This window comes from Arachis ipaensis, chromosome B4 (assembly GCF_059453495.1).
Source record: "Arachis ipaensis isolate K30076 ecotype BB chromosome B4, ASM5945349v1, whole genome shotgun sequence".
Classification (NCBI taxonomy): Eukaryota; Viridiplantae; Streptophyta; class Magnoliopsida; order Fabales; family Fabaceae; genus Arachis; species Arachis ipaensis.
In genome coordinates this window covers 128,835,799-128,854,691 of record NC_142439.1, presented here as the reverse complement: position 1 = coordinate 128,854,691, position 18,893 = coordinate 128,835,799, and the positions used below count along the sequence as shown (strand labels likewise).

Genomic DNA, 18,893 nt, shown 5'->3' with positions numbered 1-18,893 from the left:
CTTTTATATGCCATGATAATCCCCGGAATTGGGCTACCTTTCATGGTTCAAAGCTTTTATGACTAAAAAGGTCTAGAGTTTGGTTCTTTTTGTGCGTCTTCTAGATAAAGATAAAATTTCAACATAAGGCATAAATAGACCTATGAATAATTCACATTTCAAGTCCAAAAGAGGCTCTTGTGTGAGTGCACATGTTAAAAGTATAACCATGCATATGCTTCTACATGATAAGATTTTAATAGAGATCATTCATGAATGTCTCTATTGGAATGCTAACGCTTGGTTTGGTAAAACTTTTTGAAGAGGCACCTCGTTTTGTATTGCAGCTTTTAAAAGTTAGGGGTGCTTTTGGAAGCACCTAAGGAGGAGCTATTCAAAGTTGACTTGTACTTATCAAAATTAAAAAATCTAATATTACCTTATATATTAATAAATATCCAAATTTACTCTTATATTTATATCTATTATGGTTTTTTTAAATTTAAAAACTATTCTACCAAACACAATTGTTGTTGCTAGTGCTTATTGTAAGCTATTTTTAGTTTGATTTATCAAACATAGATATTACAACATTTAAAAAGCTATCTTTCAAAAGCCGGCTTTGATAAGCTACTTTCAAAAGGTAAAAGTGTTACCGAACCAAGCCTAAGTACCTGAGGTAGCTCCAGCTTGACAATACTCTATTCTGCTGTGTGTGGGATTAGGTTGCGAATTTGTGATAGGTTGAATGCAAATAAGCCAATTCCTCTGGCTTCTTAGGTTGTGATATTATTGAGTTTCGAAAAGATCTTCTGTGAACACATAATGATTTTGTTCAATTTCACTTTTGGAATAATTATGAAACCAAAATTATATTTACTGGAAAATTCTGTTCACTTCATTTTCCAGGTTGCTAGGGTGTTGCATCTCTTCTACAGGCTGGTTGTCCAGCCAAACACTTCTAGAGCTCACACATTTGCAGAAGCATTCTTGGCATGTGGTGGGCTTGAAACTCTTCTTGTTATTCTCCAAAGTGAAGCCAAAGCTGGAGATGGTGGTCTCATAGGAACATCATCAAAGAACCCTGAAATTCAAAAAACAGAGATTAGTGTTGAGATTGCAGAAGAAAGTCAGGAAGAGGGAGCAGTGGAGGACAACAAAAGTGAGACCACCTTAAAAGATGATGACCAAGGTTCTCATTCTGTTGATGGTGGCAATGGTCCTAATAATGGTTATAGTGACAATAGAAAGATGACATTTACTGCTGAAATTCCTTCTGTCAAGAATTTAGGAGGAATAGGTTTATCAATTAGTGCAGATAGTGCCAGAAAAAATGTGTACAATGTTGATAAAAGTGATGGCATTGTTGTCAGAATTATAGGTCTCTTAGGAGCTTTAGTAGCTTCAGGACATCTGAGATTTGGTTCCCGTGCTGCGCCTGATACAACAACCAACCTTTTGGGTATTGGACTCCATGATGGAGGTGGTACCATGTTTGAAGATAAGGTTTCTCTTCTACTTTATGCTCTACAGAAGGCTTTTCAAGCGGCACCCAATAGGCTAATGACCAACAATGTGTACACAGCTCTGTTGGCTGCCTCGGTATGCATCAATTCTTGCACCAAATCTTCATTTTCCAATGGAAGCACAGTCGTGTTGACTATTCCCATACTGTTGTGGAAAGGGAAATTAACTTCCTTTTACTTATAACTAAAGTTTTGTCTGCCATGTGACATTGCCGTTCTCTTGTTGATGCAAGACAATTCCTCATTTTTTGCCAATAACTTTTTACAAGTTTGCAATTTGACCATAGAAGAAGACAAAATAGAAAAAATATATAAGACTTCTAGGTTCTTTGAATGTGTATCAAGGAAACCCTTTGAAAAATGCTATTAATGGTTCAATTTGCTTAGCTTACATGTTATATTTCTTTTGACCTTCCTTTTCTTTCAATTTCAGATCAATGCCTCTTCATCAGAAGATGGTCTAAATTTCTATGATTCGGGTCATCGCTTTGAGCACCCACAACTTCTACTGGTGCTTCTGCGATCACTCCCATTTGCTGCTAGGTCACTGCAGAGCAGGGCTCTACAGGTATTAGGTTAATAGAATTCATTCTGGATTATTTTTCTTAATTTGTTGAATTGTCTGCAAATTAATGTGTCTTTGCATTTGCTCGGTTTGTGTATTTTTGGTTTATTTTTATTATGTTGTTAGACTTGATATCAATTGTGAAACACCAAGACCCTTTCTTAATGCCACTTTAGTGTATAATCTTGTGTTTTCTCTCACAAGCTGCTGAGGTGGGCCAAACTAAACTATGACAGAATTGCTTGTTGTAACTTATCACCTACGTGGTTTTTTCCTCTTATTTTAAGTAGTTATTCCTTGCAGTTTTGCGCCTCATTTTTTAATTTGTTCCTGATTTATGAGTTATGACTGGTCCTATGAGAGTAGTTCTTTTCTATTTTTTTCTTTTTTTGTTTGTTTGTTTTTTTTATCACCTGGATGTTGTCACTTTGATGTTGTGTTAGAGTTACTGTTATGAATGTCCATGTATTTGCCACAATCCTTATAGAACCCATTCCCAGATAGTTTTAGAGGCAATAAAAGCTTCCAATTATGCATATAGTTTCCAATAAATATCTTGGTTTATACTGTGTAGTTTTGAGCTTCTTGTTTGTATCTGGTTTCAGGATCTTCTATTTTTGGCTTGCAGTCATCATGAAAATAGAGTCAGTTTGACAAACATGGAGGAATGGCCTGAGTGGATTCTTGAAGTGCTGATCTCAAACTATGAGGTAATCAAACAATAACAGATTTATTCAATAATTCAAACCCCACTCCCCCTCCCCCTCCCTTTCTCTTCTGTTGCCTTCCTTTTTCCCTTCTTTATAATTTTGTTCCTGTCATGTTTTTACTTTCTTTCCTTGTTAGCAACTCTTAGCAATGACTTGTGAACAGGAAGTTTAATGGAGTCTGATAATATTTCTATTAAAGAACAAAGGTTCAAAGGGAAAAGTAGTTGGTTACTAATTGGGGAGTGGGATGCAAAAAGTCATTCGTGCTTTGCGAAGAACTTTAACATAGAACATTGCATGTGCGTGTTCATGGGTGTGATACAAATCCATGCCAACTCATTGTGTAAATGTGTTGTGGGGTTAACTTTTCTAAAATATTTTGATTGACAGATGGGTCCAAGCAAACTTTCTGATTCAACAAGCATTGGAGACATAGAAGACCTTATACACAATTTCCTTAGTATCATGCTGGAGCACTCAATGCGTGAAAAGGATGGATGGAAGGTTGATATTTGTTTGCATTGTTGAATTTTTATGTGGCCTCCTCTTATGTTGCTGCAAATTCTTGCCAATTATGCTCTTTCATGATGTTACTGTTCACAACCCACATTCACAATAAGTTTGTTTGCCTGTTTTCATGTTAATTGATGTGTTAATCATTGCTTTTTTGGCCGGGCTTGTAAATGTTGAACATCAATATGGTTTGAACTTGCAAAGAAATTGTAATCAGTTTCTTATGTGCTTCAGTTTCCATAAGGCTTGCTTATGTAGGAAAGAAACCTTCCTGCTCGAGGGTGGGTGGGGATCTTGTGGTTATCCTCTAAACTCATGGCCTTTAGAGTAAAACAATGTCTCTGAATATCAATATATATTTTAAAATGTTTTTTTTGTAATGTTTCATTTATCAAACACTTCAGCTTATTAATGGGAAGTGAGTTTTAACCTGAAATTTTAAATGGAGCAAGCAAGCATCAGCTGACTGCTGAAGTTTTTTGGAATCTGCACCATCAGTCTGCTGGAATTTTACTTAATTGGTGCATTTTGTTTGAATTTTGTTTGATTTACATTGTCAGGTTTATTCATAATGCTTAGCATTGCTGATTGTCTAGGAAATTGAAGCGACAATTCATTGTGCAGAATGGCTTTCTATTGTTGGTGGATCCAGCATAGGAGAACACCGAATAAGGTATCCCTTTTTTTGTTGGAGATTTTTTCCTTCTCAATTGTGCTATGATGTTATTATGGAAGTTCATAGCTTTTTAGGATGTAAACATTTGTTAAATACTAATATTCACTGGTTGTTATCTAATGCTACCAGATTAACCTTTCACGAGACTTAGTTCTTGTTGAAAGTATGCGAATTTATTCAGTATTGTGATTAGTAGTTGTAGGTAGTTGTGGGATATTTATTGTAAATAGCTGATATATTTTGTTTTATATTGGGGCCTGAGTAATGGTAGTTAGAAGTAGTTAATACAATCATTTCCCCTTCTACATCTCTTCCTATCTCTGATATTATTCTTTCCCAAAAAATTTAACAGCTTCTAACATGATATGAAAACATCTATGACAAACTGGTTAGGTGTTGGAATCTCAGCCACCCCATTCTTCCTCACAAATTACTGATTTTCATTACAATTGGTTTGACTTGGCAATGAGCATGCTTTAAGCAATTAAGCCTGAAACAGGATATTGGGATGGTTTATAAAGGAGTGCTGGGGTTGAAAAATATAACATAAACTCCATACACAACTAGCAAGGCAAGTTAGGGTTGCTGGAGTTGGAAAGAGTAGTAAGGAAAAACTTGGAGAGCAACTTAAAATGAAGCCAAGTCTTGCATATACCTCAGCCATGGAGAATTTCTCACCAGTAAGACACATCAGTTAGATATAGATATCATTATAGGTATGATTCATGATGGGAGGTTAGTGGGAAACGCACCTTGACAGTATTTTCTGGCAGTTCTATACAGAACCTAACAACAAAAGGCAAAAGTTTCTGACATTTCTAACAGTAAACAGAGGTGTTGTTGATGTGGAAGGTGACAGGAAACAGGCTGGAAATGTGCAATTGACTATGGTAGTTGAAGTGACAATTGGTGGGTAGCCATCACGTGCTAGATAGTGGGAAGCGTGTGTTTAGATTAGCCAAAGTTTGGAGCCACTAATAAGGCCATGTAGAAAGGCAGTCAGAGCTGTGACTTTGATTTGAAGCAGATGGTGAGATGATTTGATGGTTTGGTTCCAGGCTGGAAATGTCAGAAGAGTGCTCTACAACAACAAAAGTGGTGATTTGAAGGAGAAAAAGGGTGGGAGAGATGACAGTTTAGTGATGTTAATGATTTACTACCAATATGAAGTGAATTTGGTGGAAGAAAATTCGTAGTTTTGTTGGTCTGAAATCCTCAAAGTGCACTGAATAATAGATTTCCTACTTGCTCTTGAGGAGGAGCTTAGTGATGGAGTAGCATGAGTTTGACTGAATTGCATCAGTCATTATGCCTGAGTGTGCTTGATGTTTTCGCATATGAAGAAATATCTGAGTGTGCTATGATTCCTGTTGCTCAATGCCATGGTTCTGATCAATTGCTGTTATGATTCCAACTGTTCTTAATTCTGTTAAGAACCACAGTCCAAACAAATGTTTCCTAACTTGGAGAGTGCTTTAGGATTCTAAACTGAAATAAGTTTTACAAGAGAGGACCACTGAAGGATGTTCTTAAGGATTGGAAAGATAGTTATGATCAATTGAAGGAAGAAGAGACACTAATTCAATAACCTCTCTTTGCAAAATTTAAAGAAAATGGAAATTCTAGAAGTGTTTATCCTGATTATATATATATATATATATAAAGAATGAACTAATTGGGGCATTATGCCAAAAAGATAGGTGGAGATATGAGGAAAATCTTCCAAATCAGCAATTCCAGCTCAAATATATAGGCGGAGATATGAGGAAATTCTTCTAAATCAGCAATTCCAGCTCAAATATGTTCCCATTACTTTCCAAATGCAAAGACAAGGGAAAAAAGTTATTTATTTTCCATTTTTTACCAGAATAAATTACATTCAGTGCTATGTATTATAATGAATATACGGTTTGAATAATACTCCATTTCATTGCTCAGCTGCAATGTATTCCTCTCTCTTGTTGTCTCATGGTCTTAGTGTGGGGTTATATGAAAAACATTATAAAGAAATTTGAGGAAGACTTTTATGTAGTCTTTCACTACCTAACCCTTCCCTTTTCTTGACTGAGTTTCCAGTGAAAGTTGCCACCATTGCTTTTGCTTTGTGTCATTTATATAATGATTAATTTCTTGATTATTTTCTGTCTTGAAGACGTGAAGAATCATTGCCTATATTTAAGAGGAGGCTCTTGGGGGGCTTGCTGGACTTTGCTGCTAGAGAACTGCAGGTTCAGGTATTACTTTTTCATCTTTCTTGTAAAAAGTTTTCTGCATTATAGGCTTTGCCATGGTTGAGTTGTTCTTTCTGATATTCTCCTCCCAATCCCCTTTCTTTCTTTTTTTTTTTTTTTGGGGGGGGGGGGGGTTCTTATGGCTGAAGTGTCAATGAAAAACAGCAGTAATGTCTACATTCTGTTCCTTGCAGACTCAAGTTATTGCTGCTGCTGCTGCTGGAGTTGCTGCCGAGGGTTTATCACCTAGAGATGCTAAGGCGGAGGCTGAGAGTGCTGCCCAACTTTCTGTAGCCTTAGTAGAGAATGCTATTGTGATACTCATGCTTGTTGAGGATCACCTACGGTTACAGAGCAGACAATCTTCTTCCCGTGCTGTAGCTGGTTCTCCATCCTCCGTTTCTCATACTTATCCAACCAATAATCGCTCAATTTCACTATCAACAATTGAAGAATCATCAGAAATGATGGAAGATGGCAGATCCTTATCTAGTGGCTCTGCGGGAGTCCCTCTAGATGTATGCGTGTTATGTCAGAAATAAATATGAATCTGTTGCATTTATATCATGCATCTCAAATACTGTTTCTATTATTACTCCAAACCTTGCAATGGTGATATGCTGTCCTCATGCCATCTTGATTTCCTATGTATCACACAACTTCATACCATTTTTTATACCTAAATGAAGGGGAGCCTTGGAGCAATGGTTGAGTTGTCTCCGTGTAACCTCAAGGTCATGGGTTCAAGCCGTGGAAGCAGGAAGCAGCCACTGATATGTAATTATCAGGCTAGGCTGTCTATATTACACCCTTTGGGTGAGGCCTTTTCTCAGACCTTGCGTTAACGCGGGATGCTTGTGCACTAGGCTGCCCCTTTTTTTTTATTATTTTTATACCTAAATACTTTTCTCAGCTTTATCCTTAATATCCAACTTCAGCATTTGTTCTATTTAAGAAACATGTAAAGCTTTTTATTTTTGTTTCTTGATTTCTTCTTTGATTGGCTTGTTAATCAGTTTCATTCTTGTTATTGTAAACTTTTTGGTCTTGCTCATTTTCGTTTTTGTTTAAAGTCTTGCCTACTTCTATATTATTTAAACTCATTTTGTCTAGAACTTTTAGGTCCTTTCTTCAATGGCTGATGAAAGTGGCCAGATCCCTCCTTCAGTGATGGAAAGGCTTGCTGCTGCATCAGCAGCTGAGCCTTACGAATCTGTTTCTAGTGCTTTTGTGTCATATGGGTCCTGTTCTAAGGATTTAGCTGATGGCTGGAAATATAGGAGTCGATTATGGTATGGTGTTGGACTTCCACCAAATACAGTTCCATTTGGTGGTGGTGGGAGTGGATGGGACTTTTGGAAGTCTGCCTTAGAGAAAGATGCCAACGGCAATTGGCTTGAGCTTCCTTTGGTGAAGAAATCCGTGGCAATGCTCCAAGCATTATTGCTAGATGAGTCTGGGCTGGGTGGTGGTCTTGGTATTGGTGGAGGATCAGGTACTGGAATGGGAGGGATGGCTGCACTATACCAGCTTTTAGACAGCGACCAACCATTCTTGTGCATGCTTCGAATGGTTCTTCTTTCAATGAGAGAAGATGATGATGGAGAAGATCATATGCTGATAATGAATCCAAGTATTGCGGATCCAGTGTCTGAAGGAAGAAAATCACGCTCAGAACTTTTGTGGAGGTAAAACATCCCATTCATTCGATCATTGGTTGTCCATTTTTTAACCCATTAGTGAAGAATCATCATTGGCATAGATTGGATCTTTTCTTGAAGAAGTTTCACACAAGGTCCAGCTACATTGATGCTAACTTGCTTTCCATTCCTCATTTTCCCTGTAGTTAGCAGCACTTAATTTCTACTTTCATCACCTCCGTCTATGTCCTTTTTTTTTTTCCATTGCATTTTTCTTAATTTCATAAACCAAAGAATTGGAATGGAAAAATCTTAGATGCAATACCCCCTGCCCCCTTTGTGGGACTTAAATCATGTGGGTTGGTTGGGTCACTTATATATGACCTGGATGCAAGGTTCTATTGGGACCCAAAAAATAACCCGATGGGTTGGGCCACAGTGAATTCAGCCAGCATGCTAGGAGTACGACATATTGCACAGCTTAGTCCAGAACATAGCATAGGTTCTGACTTGAAACAAACAAATATTGCTCATCCTCATTAGACTAATAATATCACATTTCCTATGACTAGATAGATGCAATGTATTCATTGCATCTGCACTCAGTCTTTCTCTCATCTGAGTCCATCTTCTGGTTAGATCTTACAACATTTTGAAACAGCTGATCTTTTATATCTTTTTTTCTTTCTCCACACATGACTGATACAGAAGTTTGCTTTCTTGACTCCCTCATTCATACTTCATTATAGAACGGGAACTCCTAGTCTGGATTTTACTTGTATGGTCAACTCTAGAAATTACTTTGAGTTCTGATGACCATTCAAAGTCGGATAAAGCTCTAATTTTGACAACCTATGCATGATTGAATAATCAAGTTTCACTGTTTTACTCTGATAATGGATATTGCTTTTCAAAAGAGTTTCTTTAGCTGATATGCTGAGTGGATGGGCTAAACTTTTCCCATGTAGTTCTAGTTTTCCATTCTTCATTATGGAGGAGGATCCCCACCTTCTAAATTCCTTATAATTTGGCACTCATCATCTTAATTACTCTTTTTAATTGAAAGATAAACTCTTTTGTTTCTTTGTCTTTGAGTCTGGAATACACATAATGAAGTGATAAAGTTATAGAAAAATGTTAATTGCTATTTTTCTTTATTTGTTTTTGCATTATTTGTACAATTGATTATAAAGTTTCAAAATTATATCTCGTACAAACTGATGGTAGTTTAAATAAGCTTAATCTTGTCTATTTATTTCTAATTTGAACAGTGTTCTCTCTCCTGTTCTCAACATGCCAATATCTGATTCGAAGAGACAGAGAGTCTTGGTGGCATCTTGCGTGCTTTATTCAGAGGTCTGTGTTTCAGCTTGTCATTTTTTTTTTGTGTCTTTTTCGTGTGTATAATCACTTTTGTTTCCATGGTACAACATCTGGTCAGGTATACCATGCTGTCAGCAGTGACAGAAAACCTCTTCGTAAAAAGTACCTTGAGGCTATTTTACCACCATTTGTTGCTGTGTTAAGGAGGTGGCGACCCATTTTAGCTGGTATACATGAGCTTGCTACTGCTGATGGTTTGAATCCTCTTATGGAAGACGGTCGTGCATTGGCTGCTGATTCCCTGCCAATTGAGGTACTCTAATCTATATTTGCATGTATATACCTTCTTTATTTACAGGGTTTAGTGAGGATTGTCTCTCTGGGGGATAAAAGAAGAATATCATTAAGATGGGTAAAAGAATGTTACAACATTGGAGGATAAGAGATCCCCCAAAGAATAACAAAATATACCAAAGATCAGGGAAGCTTAGCTTTTGAATCTCTCAACATGTCCAAGAGAAATTTTTACTTTTGAATCCTAATCTTTTCTCTTTGTCATTGGCTTGACTGTTTTTTACTATAAAAGAATTTAGATACACATTCGATGCTTCTTTCAGGCAGCTCTTGCTATGATATCCCCAGCCTGGGCAGCTGCTTTTGCTTCTCCACCTGCTGCAATGGCATTAGCTATGGTTGCAGCTGGTACTTCAGGTGGTGAAAGCCAAGCTCCTACATCTGCTTCCCATCTTAGGCGTGATACCTCAATGCTGGAACGGAAACAGAATAAGCTCAATACGTTTGCAAGCTTTCAGAAACCTGCAGAAGTCCCTAATAAGACACCACCCCTTCCGAAGGACAAGGCTTCTGCAAAAGCTGCTGCTTTGGCAGCTGCTCGTGATCTTGAACGATTTGCAAAGATTGGTTCTGGTAGAGGTCTTAGTGCTGTTGCAATGGCTACATCTGCACAGCGGAGGAGTGCTAGTGATATGGAACGGGTTAAGAGGTGGAATATTTCTGAAGCAATGGGAGTTGCCTGGATGGAATGTTTGCAACCAGTTGATACAAAGTCAGTGTATGGGAAAGATTTTAATGCTTTTGCATATAAATATATTGCTGTTCTTGTTGCCAGTTTGGCCCTAGCAAGGAACATGCAACGTTCTGAGGTTTGTTTGCTAATTGTTCCTATTGTATTCATACTATTATGAGAAACAACATTCAATATCTCCTGGTTTTTTCAGACTGACAGGCATGCTCATGTTGCTGTAATTGCTCGGCATCGAATCACAACTGGAGTCCGTGCATGGCGCAAACTTATTCACCATTTACTTGAAACAAAGAGTCTTTTTGGGCCTTCTGCAGATCACTTATGCAATCCACCTCGTGTATGTCATGAATTTATGATAACAGTTCTTTGTACTTTCATTACGGATCTTATGTTCTCATCCATTTCTGGCCATAAATTCTTGCTTTGATAGTATCATGACAATGCTAATTTAGGGAAATTGCCCTCCATTGGTTGTTGTCTGCTCACTGGTGCTTATACTTGGAATGGCCAACTTATATACATATGCTAATACTGAAAGTTTAAAACTATTAAACTTAACAAAACATGATCAAATATTGAAAACCTAAGTTGAATTCATTATGCTATTTATTCTATAATTTCCTAGGTTTTCTGGAAGCTAGATTTCATGGAAAGTTCATCCAGGATGAAAAGATGTTTGCGGAGGAATTACCAAGGGTCTGATCATTTAGGATCTGCGGCCAATTATGATGATTCTGCTGAGGAGAGAAATGAGCAGAACACACCAATGTTGTCATCAGAAGCATTCTCACCAGAGACCGTCAATGAATATGAAGAACAAGGAGAAATAGACAATTTGGATGCTAGGGTTAATGATATTGAAGAGAAAGGAGAAAATGAGACTAGGTTTTCTGAATCTGCAGAGAAGAGTGTGCAGTTATCTTTAGAATCTAGTTGTACACAACTTGCAAGTGATGAACACATTGTGCATAGTTCTTCAGCCATTGCACCTGGGTATGTTCCCAGTGAGCTTGATGAAAGAATTGTTCTTGAGCTGCCATCATCAATGGTACGGCCACTCAAAGTCGTACGGGGAATTTTTCAAGTAAGTCTATGGGCCTAGTGTAACTACTTACAATAATATTTTATGTGCTGTTTTTAGTTATACATGTGAATGCCTCCCAGGTGTTGGAATTTCCTGGTTATATTGATGATGTGAAATTGTAAATGTTGTAGTGTTTGGTATAAATCATTACAAGTGTGATCTTACTGAGTTGGATGAGTGGCATACAAGAAAAGCAAAGTTGTATGAAAACTTTTGCTCTAATTTTATATTGCAGGAAAGGTGTATGGTTAAATTTTAATTGTTTTTGCTTAGGTATGGTAATTTTTTGCTGATATTGTACACTGCTCTCTAATTGTAGATAACCAGTAAGAGGATAAATTTTATAATTGATAGCAGTGAGAGCAGAACCACAAAGGACTCTGTAGATTCCAGTTCTGAGGTGGGAGACCAAGAAAAGGATCGTAGTTGGTTAATGTCATCCCTTCATCAAATCTATAGTCGGAGGTGAGCTCATTTTCTGGATTCTTTATCATCTATTCAGGCCATTATACTTTTGTGTTCCCATTTGAAGTATGACTTATATGTTGTGTTGTTGACCGTGCATTTATGTGGCCGATATTTGTTTGAGCCTGTGGGAATATTGTAGTTAAGAAAGAATTGAGTGTTTCTCTCTTGTATAGTAGTGTCTTCCCTTGCTAAGCTACAAGGAAAAATTCTGCTTCTGCCTTGTCGGTTTTATCAATGACCAAAGTTATTTTTCATATTCTTTGGACATTCGTTATGGGAAACACAAATGCATGATTCGGTGATTTATAGGTTTTGATTCCTATTGCAGGTACCTCCTTAGAAGAAGTGCTTTGGAGTTATTTATGGTGGATCGTTCAAACTTCTTCTTTGACTTTGGGGTATTCCTTCTTAAGTGTGCCACTTTATTTCGTTTCATTTTTCCTCCACCTCCCAGGGGTTGTTCCTTTAGCCTGTACTTGATACTCTATAATGATATAATCATTTATTGTAACATTGTTCACTTGTAGTCTTCCAATTATTAAGTGGATGCTCAGAAATATTTCTATTTCTTGATTACAATCCTCAGGCAGTCATGCAGAAGCCTTGAAGCATGGATAAAGAACAGACATGTTTCTAGATTTTTTTGTTGTCTTTTTCCCCTCACCTCCTACCCCTCCCTCCCCCCCCCCCCCCCCCCCAACTTTATTTGGGGAAGTGGTTAATGTCTCAAAAGCTTGGTCGATGATCCCCTGATGGTTTTATTATTCTCTTTGACATTCACTGCTTGTTTTTCCTTTCAGAGTAGCGAAGGGCGAAAAAATGCTTATCGAGCAATTGTTCAAGCGCGACCTCCACACTTAAACAATATATATCTGGCAACTCAGGTAATAGCATTTCTATTAGTTTGCATTCTTGAAGTTCAAATCTTTGGTTTCGAGAGAAATTTTGAATTGGTGTTGATGTGATCCTTTTTTTTTTATTGTCACGATCATTTTTATTATTTTTTGGGGGTTTATATTGTTGTGATACCTTCTCATTGCAGAGGCCTGAACAACTTTTAAAAAGAATTCAACTTATGGAGCGCTGGGCTAGATGGGAGGTAGGGGTTAATTCGTTATAGATAGCATGTGTATATTATAATATCTTACCATTGCTTGTGGACATGACTTTTATACTTCTCTTGCACAGATCAGCAATTTTGAATATCTAATGCAACTCAATACACTGGCTGGGCGTAGTTATAATGATATTACCCAGGTAATCATTTCTTCTTAATTTGTTTCTTTATTTAAGCAAATAATGTGTCATGATGTTGTTCATTTATCATCTTACCTGTTTTTGGCAGTATCCGGTCTTCCCATGGATTCTTTCTGATTACAATTCAGAGAGCTTGGATCTTTCTAACCCTTCTTCTTATCGCGATCTTTCAAAGGTGTTATATCCTGAATATTGCTTCAATCAATGGTGGCAGAAATATTTATTTCTCTCATTCTCATAATAAAAGCTTTTAATGTCATGCAGCCTATTGGGGCACTGAACCCAGAGCGTCTGGAGAGATTTCAAGAGAGATATGCTAGCTTTGATGATCCGGTTATTCCAAAATTCCATTATGGATCACACTACTCGAGTGCAGGAACTGTGGGTACCACCTTTTTTTTTCTTTCCAAATGGCAACATAACAATGACTTTCTAGTTGGTCATACTTAGATATAGTTAAATAGATGCCTTTTCTCTCTCATTCTGAGGGCCTATGTGATGTAAGACAATATATGCACAGGTTTTAACCAGTTCACCTGTTTCTGTGGGAAAGTAATGGTGCCATACACAAATTGGTTTTTTATTATGGCTTACTAAAGGTAGGAGTAGTTTGCATTCACTTGGTTCGAAATAGAAGCTTTCTGGGTTCTATGAACGGCAACTGCAAAATTTGGACTTTAAGGGTGTGTTTACGAGTTCCTATTGTTAGTAATTAAGAGTACATATTATGATATATTTATCACATCTTCGCATATCATATAGTATCTCCTAGGATTAGTTTTGATGTTTTTTCATTTTCTATGATTCTTTCCTTATTTGATAGGATTAGGCATTTTATATTATTAGAGGATTCAATGTTCCTCTTGTAACACACCACAATATACTCATATCAGTATTGTCATATTATCTATATTGTACCTTTTTTTTCCTCTCCTACCTAAAACCCACAATCTCAACAGATTTTGGAGAAGGGGGGAAGGGAAGGGATTGAAGGGTAAGACTTTGTCTATTTCACACTTCAAGCAGTTCTTTTCCCCTCTCTTTCCCTAAAAAATCATAGATCGCAAACATACCTTTAAGTGAAAGGGTTATAGGGCATCGTTCGATCAAGAATCAATGTGAATTTCAATAGAATTTGTTTATGCTGATTGCGAAATATTGTATATTAGGGGAAAAGCCGAAGACCTTGGAAAATTGAAACGAGAAAAAGAATCTTAACAGAAGCTCCACATATATTCCCAGATATAGGCTTGCTAATTACAAGTCAATAAGGAAAAGTTGACACTTAAGAAAGTTATTTCCCTTATGTAGATGTAGTTATCTAGCATGAATATTTTAGTTGCTGATCTTGAAGGCACTAACGTTTATTATATACTTTTGCAGGTTCTGTATTATCTTGTTAGGGTTGAACCATTCACTACCCTTGCAATTCAACTGCAAGGTGGAAAGTTTGACCATGCAGATCGGATGTTTTCTGATATTTCTGCTACTTGGAATGGAGTTCTAGAGGACATGAGCGATGTGAAGGAATTGGTATGAAAATGATTAGTTAATATGCTAGTGTACATTAAGTAGCTTCTTTCTGTTTGCCTTAGACTTTAATGTTTTTTTCTAATATTAAATTCTTTTCATGGTTTTACAAAAATGTTATCATAAGCAATTTTTCATTTAAACTCTTAGGTTCCTGAGCTATTTTACCTCCCTGAGGTCCTTACAAATGAAAATTCAATTGATTTCGGCACAACACAGTTGGGAGAAAAGCTTGGTAAGATTTTCTACAGCTGCTTTTTTGTACGATTACATTGTATACTGCAAATGCTTATCATGGCTAATAACTTCTCAATGTCAGATACTGTAAGGCTTCCTGCCTGGGCTGAGTCTCCAATTGATTTTATTCATAAGCATCGGATGGCTTTGGAGAGCGAGTATGTATCTGCTCATTTGCATGAGTGGATTGACCTCATATTTGGGTAAGTTTCTAATATGCACATAAGGTGTCCCTTCTCCAATTAGTTTTTTTTTTTAATAATTTGTACCGGTATCATCAATGAGTTTGAATATGCAGGTATAAACAACGGGGCAAGGAAGCTGTTACAGCAAATAATGTTTTCTTTTATATTACCTATGAAGGGACAGTGGATATTGATAAAATCTCTGATCCTGTATGTCTCCTTTTCCTATCGATAATTTCTATTCAATTCCTATATGCAGAGTTATCTCAACAATTTTTTTATGAACTTTAATCAATGAATTGAATTTTGTATTAACCATTGAAAATTTGAAATTCCATTTCCCTGTTTATTCATCTTCTGTGACCATAACTTCTGTCATTGTTGCTCCTTTTTAAATGATTTATTGTCACAACGTCTTGTGATTATTTATCTTAATGTTTTTGTAGCTTATTGTTTTCTATTGTACTTGAAAATTATAGGTACAACAACGAGCCACACAAGATCAGATTAGATACTTTGGACAAACGCCATCGCAACTCCTGACTGTTCCTCACTTGAAGAAAATGCCATTAGCAGAAGTTTTGCATTTGCAGGTAACTGCTGGTTATTTAAACGGCTTTTATTGATAAAAATTCGTAAAATTACATCTTGAATGAGTACCCTCTGTGCATGACTGTGCTTTCCTCCCTTTTTATTGTTTCTTATATGTATATATATGCTTTCCTTTTGCCTTCTATAACCAGTAACCAGTATTACTTCGAATGTGGAAAAAATCATTATAATTGGTATTCTTTCCAATGACTTGCACCATAAAAAATTGTAATTAGAGCTCTCTTGAAACATTAATAGGAGTGATAATGATGGTGATTTCCAGTGACTGAGTGGCTCTTTGAAGGCTCACAAATGGTTTTTAAATCTAAAGAAATAATCCTTAATGCTATTGATTGAGCCAGCTCAATATGCAATGCATATTCCTGGATCATCTCTGATATATCAAGCTGCATTCCACATCTTATAAACACTTGTTCTATTCTTCCCTAAAAGGCAGTCACTTATAGCTTTTTGAGGAAACTTGTTGATTGCTCAAGGTATTGCAGCCTATCAAATCTAGCTGAGCTTTCTCTTTTGGGTGACAATATAGAATATTTATTGCCACTAATCTTTGAAAAGCTGTGAGCAATATTTCTCATGAGTCTGACTGTTATTGCTTACTTGCGCTAAAACTTCTATAATAATGTTGTTTGAGATACCCTTCAATTGCTTCATGTTATTGTTCCCTCTGATTGTTGATGGTAAGTGCAAGTGATTTTGCTCATACTGCCTACCTTTCTTTCTGTATTAGACAATATTCCGCAACCCAAAAGAAGTCAAACCATACGCTGTTCCATCACCTGACCGGTGCAATCTTCCTGCGGCTGCCATTCATGCATCTTCAGATACAGTTGTGGTTGTTGACATGAACGCACCAGCTGCTCATGTTGCACAACACAAGTGGCAACCAAATACTCCTGACGGCCAGGGTACTCCTTTCCTCTTTCAACATGCGAAAACAACATCAAGCTCCAGTGGTGGTACATTTATGCGCATGTTCAAAGCGCCAGCTGCATCTGGTGAAGAGTGGCAATTCCCTCAAGCAGTGGCATTCTCTGCATCTGGAATTAGAAGTCAAGCTATCGTGTCAATAACATGCGACAAAGAAATCATTACTGGTAAATATAGAAGAACTAAAATTGTTCGGATCAAGTTTATAATCACTAGGTGTGTCTGGTTAGGACTTAGGAAGCAAAATGTGTGTGTGTGTGTGTGTGTGTGTGTGTGTGTGTGAGAGAGAGAGAGAGAGAGAGAGTATATTCACATTATGAAATTTTACCCTCATCACCTTTTATTGGTGTTGCCTATATTTTGTATTTTACATCTAATTTTGAAAATTTGGATGCTTATTAGGTGGGCATGCTGATAATAGTATCAGACTAATATCCTCAGACAGCGCTAAAACCTTAGAAACAGCTTATTCACATTGTGCTCCTGTGACTTGCGTCAGTCTTTCGCCAGATAGCAACTACTTGGTGACAGGATCCCGGGATACAACAGTATTACTCTGGAGATTACATAGAGTACTTGTGTCTAACCCAGGTGTCATATCAGAACATTCTCCCAGGACTGGTAAACCATCTTCAACCAGTAGTGGTTCATCATCAATCTTGACAGAAAAGGATCGGAGGCGTCGTATTGAGGGTCCTATACATGTGCTTCGGGGGCATCGGAGTGAAATACTTAGTTGTTGTGTTAATTCAGATATTGGAATAGTTGTTTCATGCTCCCATTCATCAGGTGTTCTCCTGCACTCTGTAAGAAGGGGACGTCTAATGAGAAGGCTGGATGGTGTGCAGGCCCATGTTGTCTGCCTTTCCTCTGAAGGGATTGTGATGACTTGGAATGAGTCACAGCATACTCTTAGTACCTTTACTCTCAATGGTGCTCCGATCGCAAACACACAGTTATCTTACTTTTGCAGTGTCAGTTGCCTAGAAATTTCTGTGGATGGTAGGAGTGCCTTGATGGGAATAAATTCTCTACCAAATGGGGGATCCTATAATAACAGCCTGAATTTGCAGTTGACTAAGTCGGGAATTGTCGATTTTGATTTAGAATCGGAAGAAACAAATGAAAGGAACAGAATTGATGTTCCATCACCATCAATATGTTTCCTAGATATGCACACCCTGCAGGTACAGGATTAAGATATCAGTGATAATTCTTAAATTTATTGTGCGTCAACCTGTTACATTTTATTCCTTGTTTTCATGCACCATGGGAAAGTTTTCATCAGGAATAACCAACTGTCAAATTAGCATGCTTTATTTCTTGTTATTGGCAGATTAACATAGAACACATGAATATTTGAATTTTCAGAGTAAACAATCCGCTTCTAATAAATCCTAGTGAATACTCTTATTGATGTGGAATTATTCTGTCGGTATTCATATACATTGCTATTTCACCAAACTGTCACTCAACGCCAATGTCATGTTTCTTCTAGGTATTTCATGTGTTGAAGTTGGAAGAAGGACAGGATCTCACAGCTGTGGCACTAAACAAGGATAACACAAATCTTCTAGTTTCAACTTCAAATAAACAATTGATAATCTTCACTGACCCAGCTGTAAGTTAAATCTTTCTTGATAAGTATCTTCGTCAAATAACAGTCTTCTGATTCTTATAAAGTTGTACTGAATATATTATGCCTGCGGTTTCATAGTTTCTTGAAAACTAATCATGATTGCACGTTATTTAGAGTGATATCAATGATCACATTGTTTTTCTTTCACTTTCTAGAAGTTACACATTGTTTACCAACTTCTGAAAACTTAAACTATTTCCTTATCAACTATAAGTTGTTCAGTTGTTCCGTTTAGACAACCTTCAATTGTTTTCAAATAACAATTATGTTACCAATAACATGTTTGATTGTTCTCCAATGCCTGCACGATTTGATGGGTTTTGACATTGCTGCTTATTGTTTGCAGTTAAGCTTGAAAGTGGTCGATCAAATGCTCAAGCTTGGCTGGGAAGGAGATGGGCTTCGGCCTCTTATAAATTCATAGCTTTTAGGATACACACCATTCGATTACAGATCTAAACAATATGAATTAGGAAAATTAGGTTGACGTTATGATACTCCTTTTTGTTCGTTGGTTTGCATCCCTATTGTTCATATATCTGTAAAATATGTATAACATCCAATTGATACCACAAGTTTTAGGTTCTTAGATTTAGTTGAGGTTCTTTGCTATTATTACAGCTGTGCTGAAGCGTTGGATATTGGACAAGCTTCTGAGTTGTGACTTGAGGTTTGAGCCATTAATTTTTGTTCCCAATTTTTTAATTAAAGAGAATGAAGCTATAATAGAGATATTCTTTCTT

The 18,893-nt window shown here is 37.0% G+C and overlaps 1 protein-coding gene across 2 annotated transcripts in view; it reads left to right on the top strand.

Moving 5' to 3' along the window:
- The window catches only part of LOC107639785 (WD-40 repeat family protein / beige-like protein), a 25,820-nt gene extending 6,927 nt beyond the window's left edge, over nt 1-18,893 (top strand). For both annotated transcript variants that reach the window (XM_016343388.3, XM_088483716.1), the window contains 29 exons: nt 889-1,581; nt 1,939-2,073; nt 2,676-2,780; nt 3,171-3,284; nt 3,890-3,966; nt 6,122-6,203; nt 6,395-6,718; nt 7,323-7,888; nt 9,112-9,196; nt 9,282-9,476; nt 9,781-10,326; nt 10,402-10,545; nt 10,834-11,292; nt 11,612-11,757; nt 12,089-12,158; nt 12,561-12,644; nt 12,803-12,859; nt 12,949-13,017; nt 13,106-13,192; nt 13,282-13,398; nt 14,401-14,550; nt 14,698-14,782; nt 14,867-14,987; nt 15,083-15,179; nt 15,449-15,562; nt 16,312-16,678; nt 16,914-17,698; nt 18,010-18,132; nt 18,497-18,893. In XM_016343388.3, the coding sequence (XP_016198874.1) occupies nt 889-1,581; nt 1,939-2,073; nt 2,676-2,780; nt 3,171-3,284; nt 3,890-3,966; nt 6,122-6,203; nt 6,395-6,718; nt 7,323-7,888; nt 9,112-9,196; nt 9,282-9,476; nt 9,781-10,326; nt 10,402-10,545; nt 10,834-11,292; nt 11,612-11,757; nt 12,089-12,158; nt 12,561-12,644; nt 12,803-12,859; nt 12,949-13,017; nt 13,106-13,192; nt 13,282-13,398; nt 14,401-14,550; nt 14,698-14,782; nt 14,867-14,987; nt 15,083-15,179; nt 15,449-15,562; nt 16,312-16,678; nt 16,914-17,698; nt 18,010-18,132; nt 18,497-18,574 (6,075 nt within the window). In that variant the 3' untranslated portion in view covers nt 18,575-18,893. The remainder of the gene's footprint in view (nt 1-888; nt 1,582-1,938; nt 2,074-2,675; nt 2,781-3,170; nt 3,285-3,889; nt 3,967-6,121; nt 6,204-6,394; nt 6,719-7,322; nt 7,889-9,111; nt 9,197-9,281; nt 9,477-9,780; nt 10,327-10,401; nt 10,546-10,833; nt 11,293-11,611; nt 11,758-12,088; nt 12,159-12,560; nt 12,645-12,802; nt 12,860-12,948; nt 13,018-13,105; nt 13,193-13,281; nt 13,399-14,400; nt 14,551-14,697; nt 14,783-14,866; nt 14,988-15,082; nt 15,180-15,448; nt 15,563-16,311; nt 16,679-16,913; nt 17,699-18,009; nt 18,133-18,496) is intronic.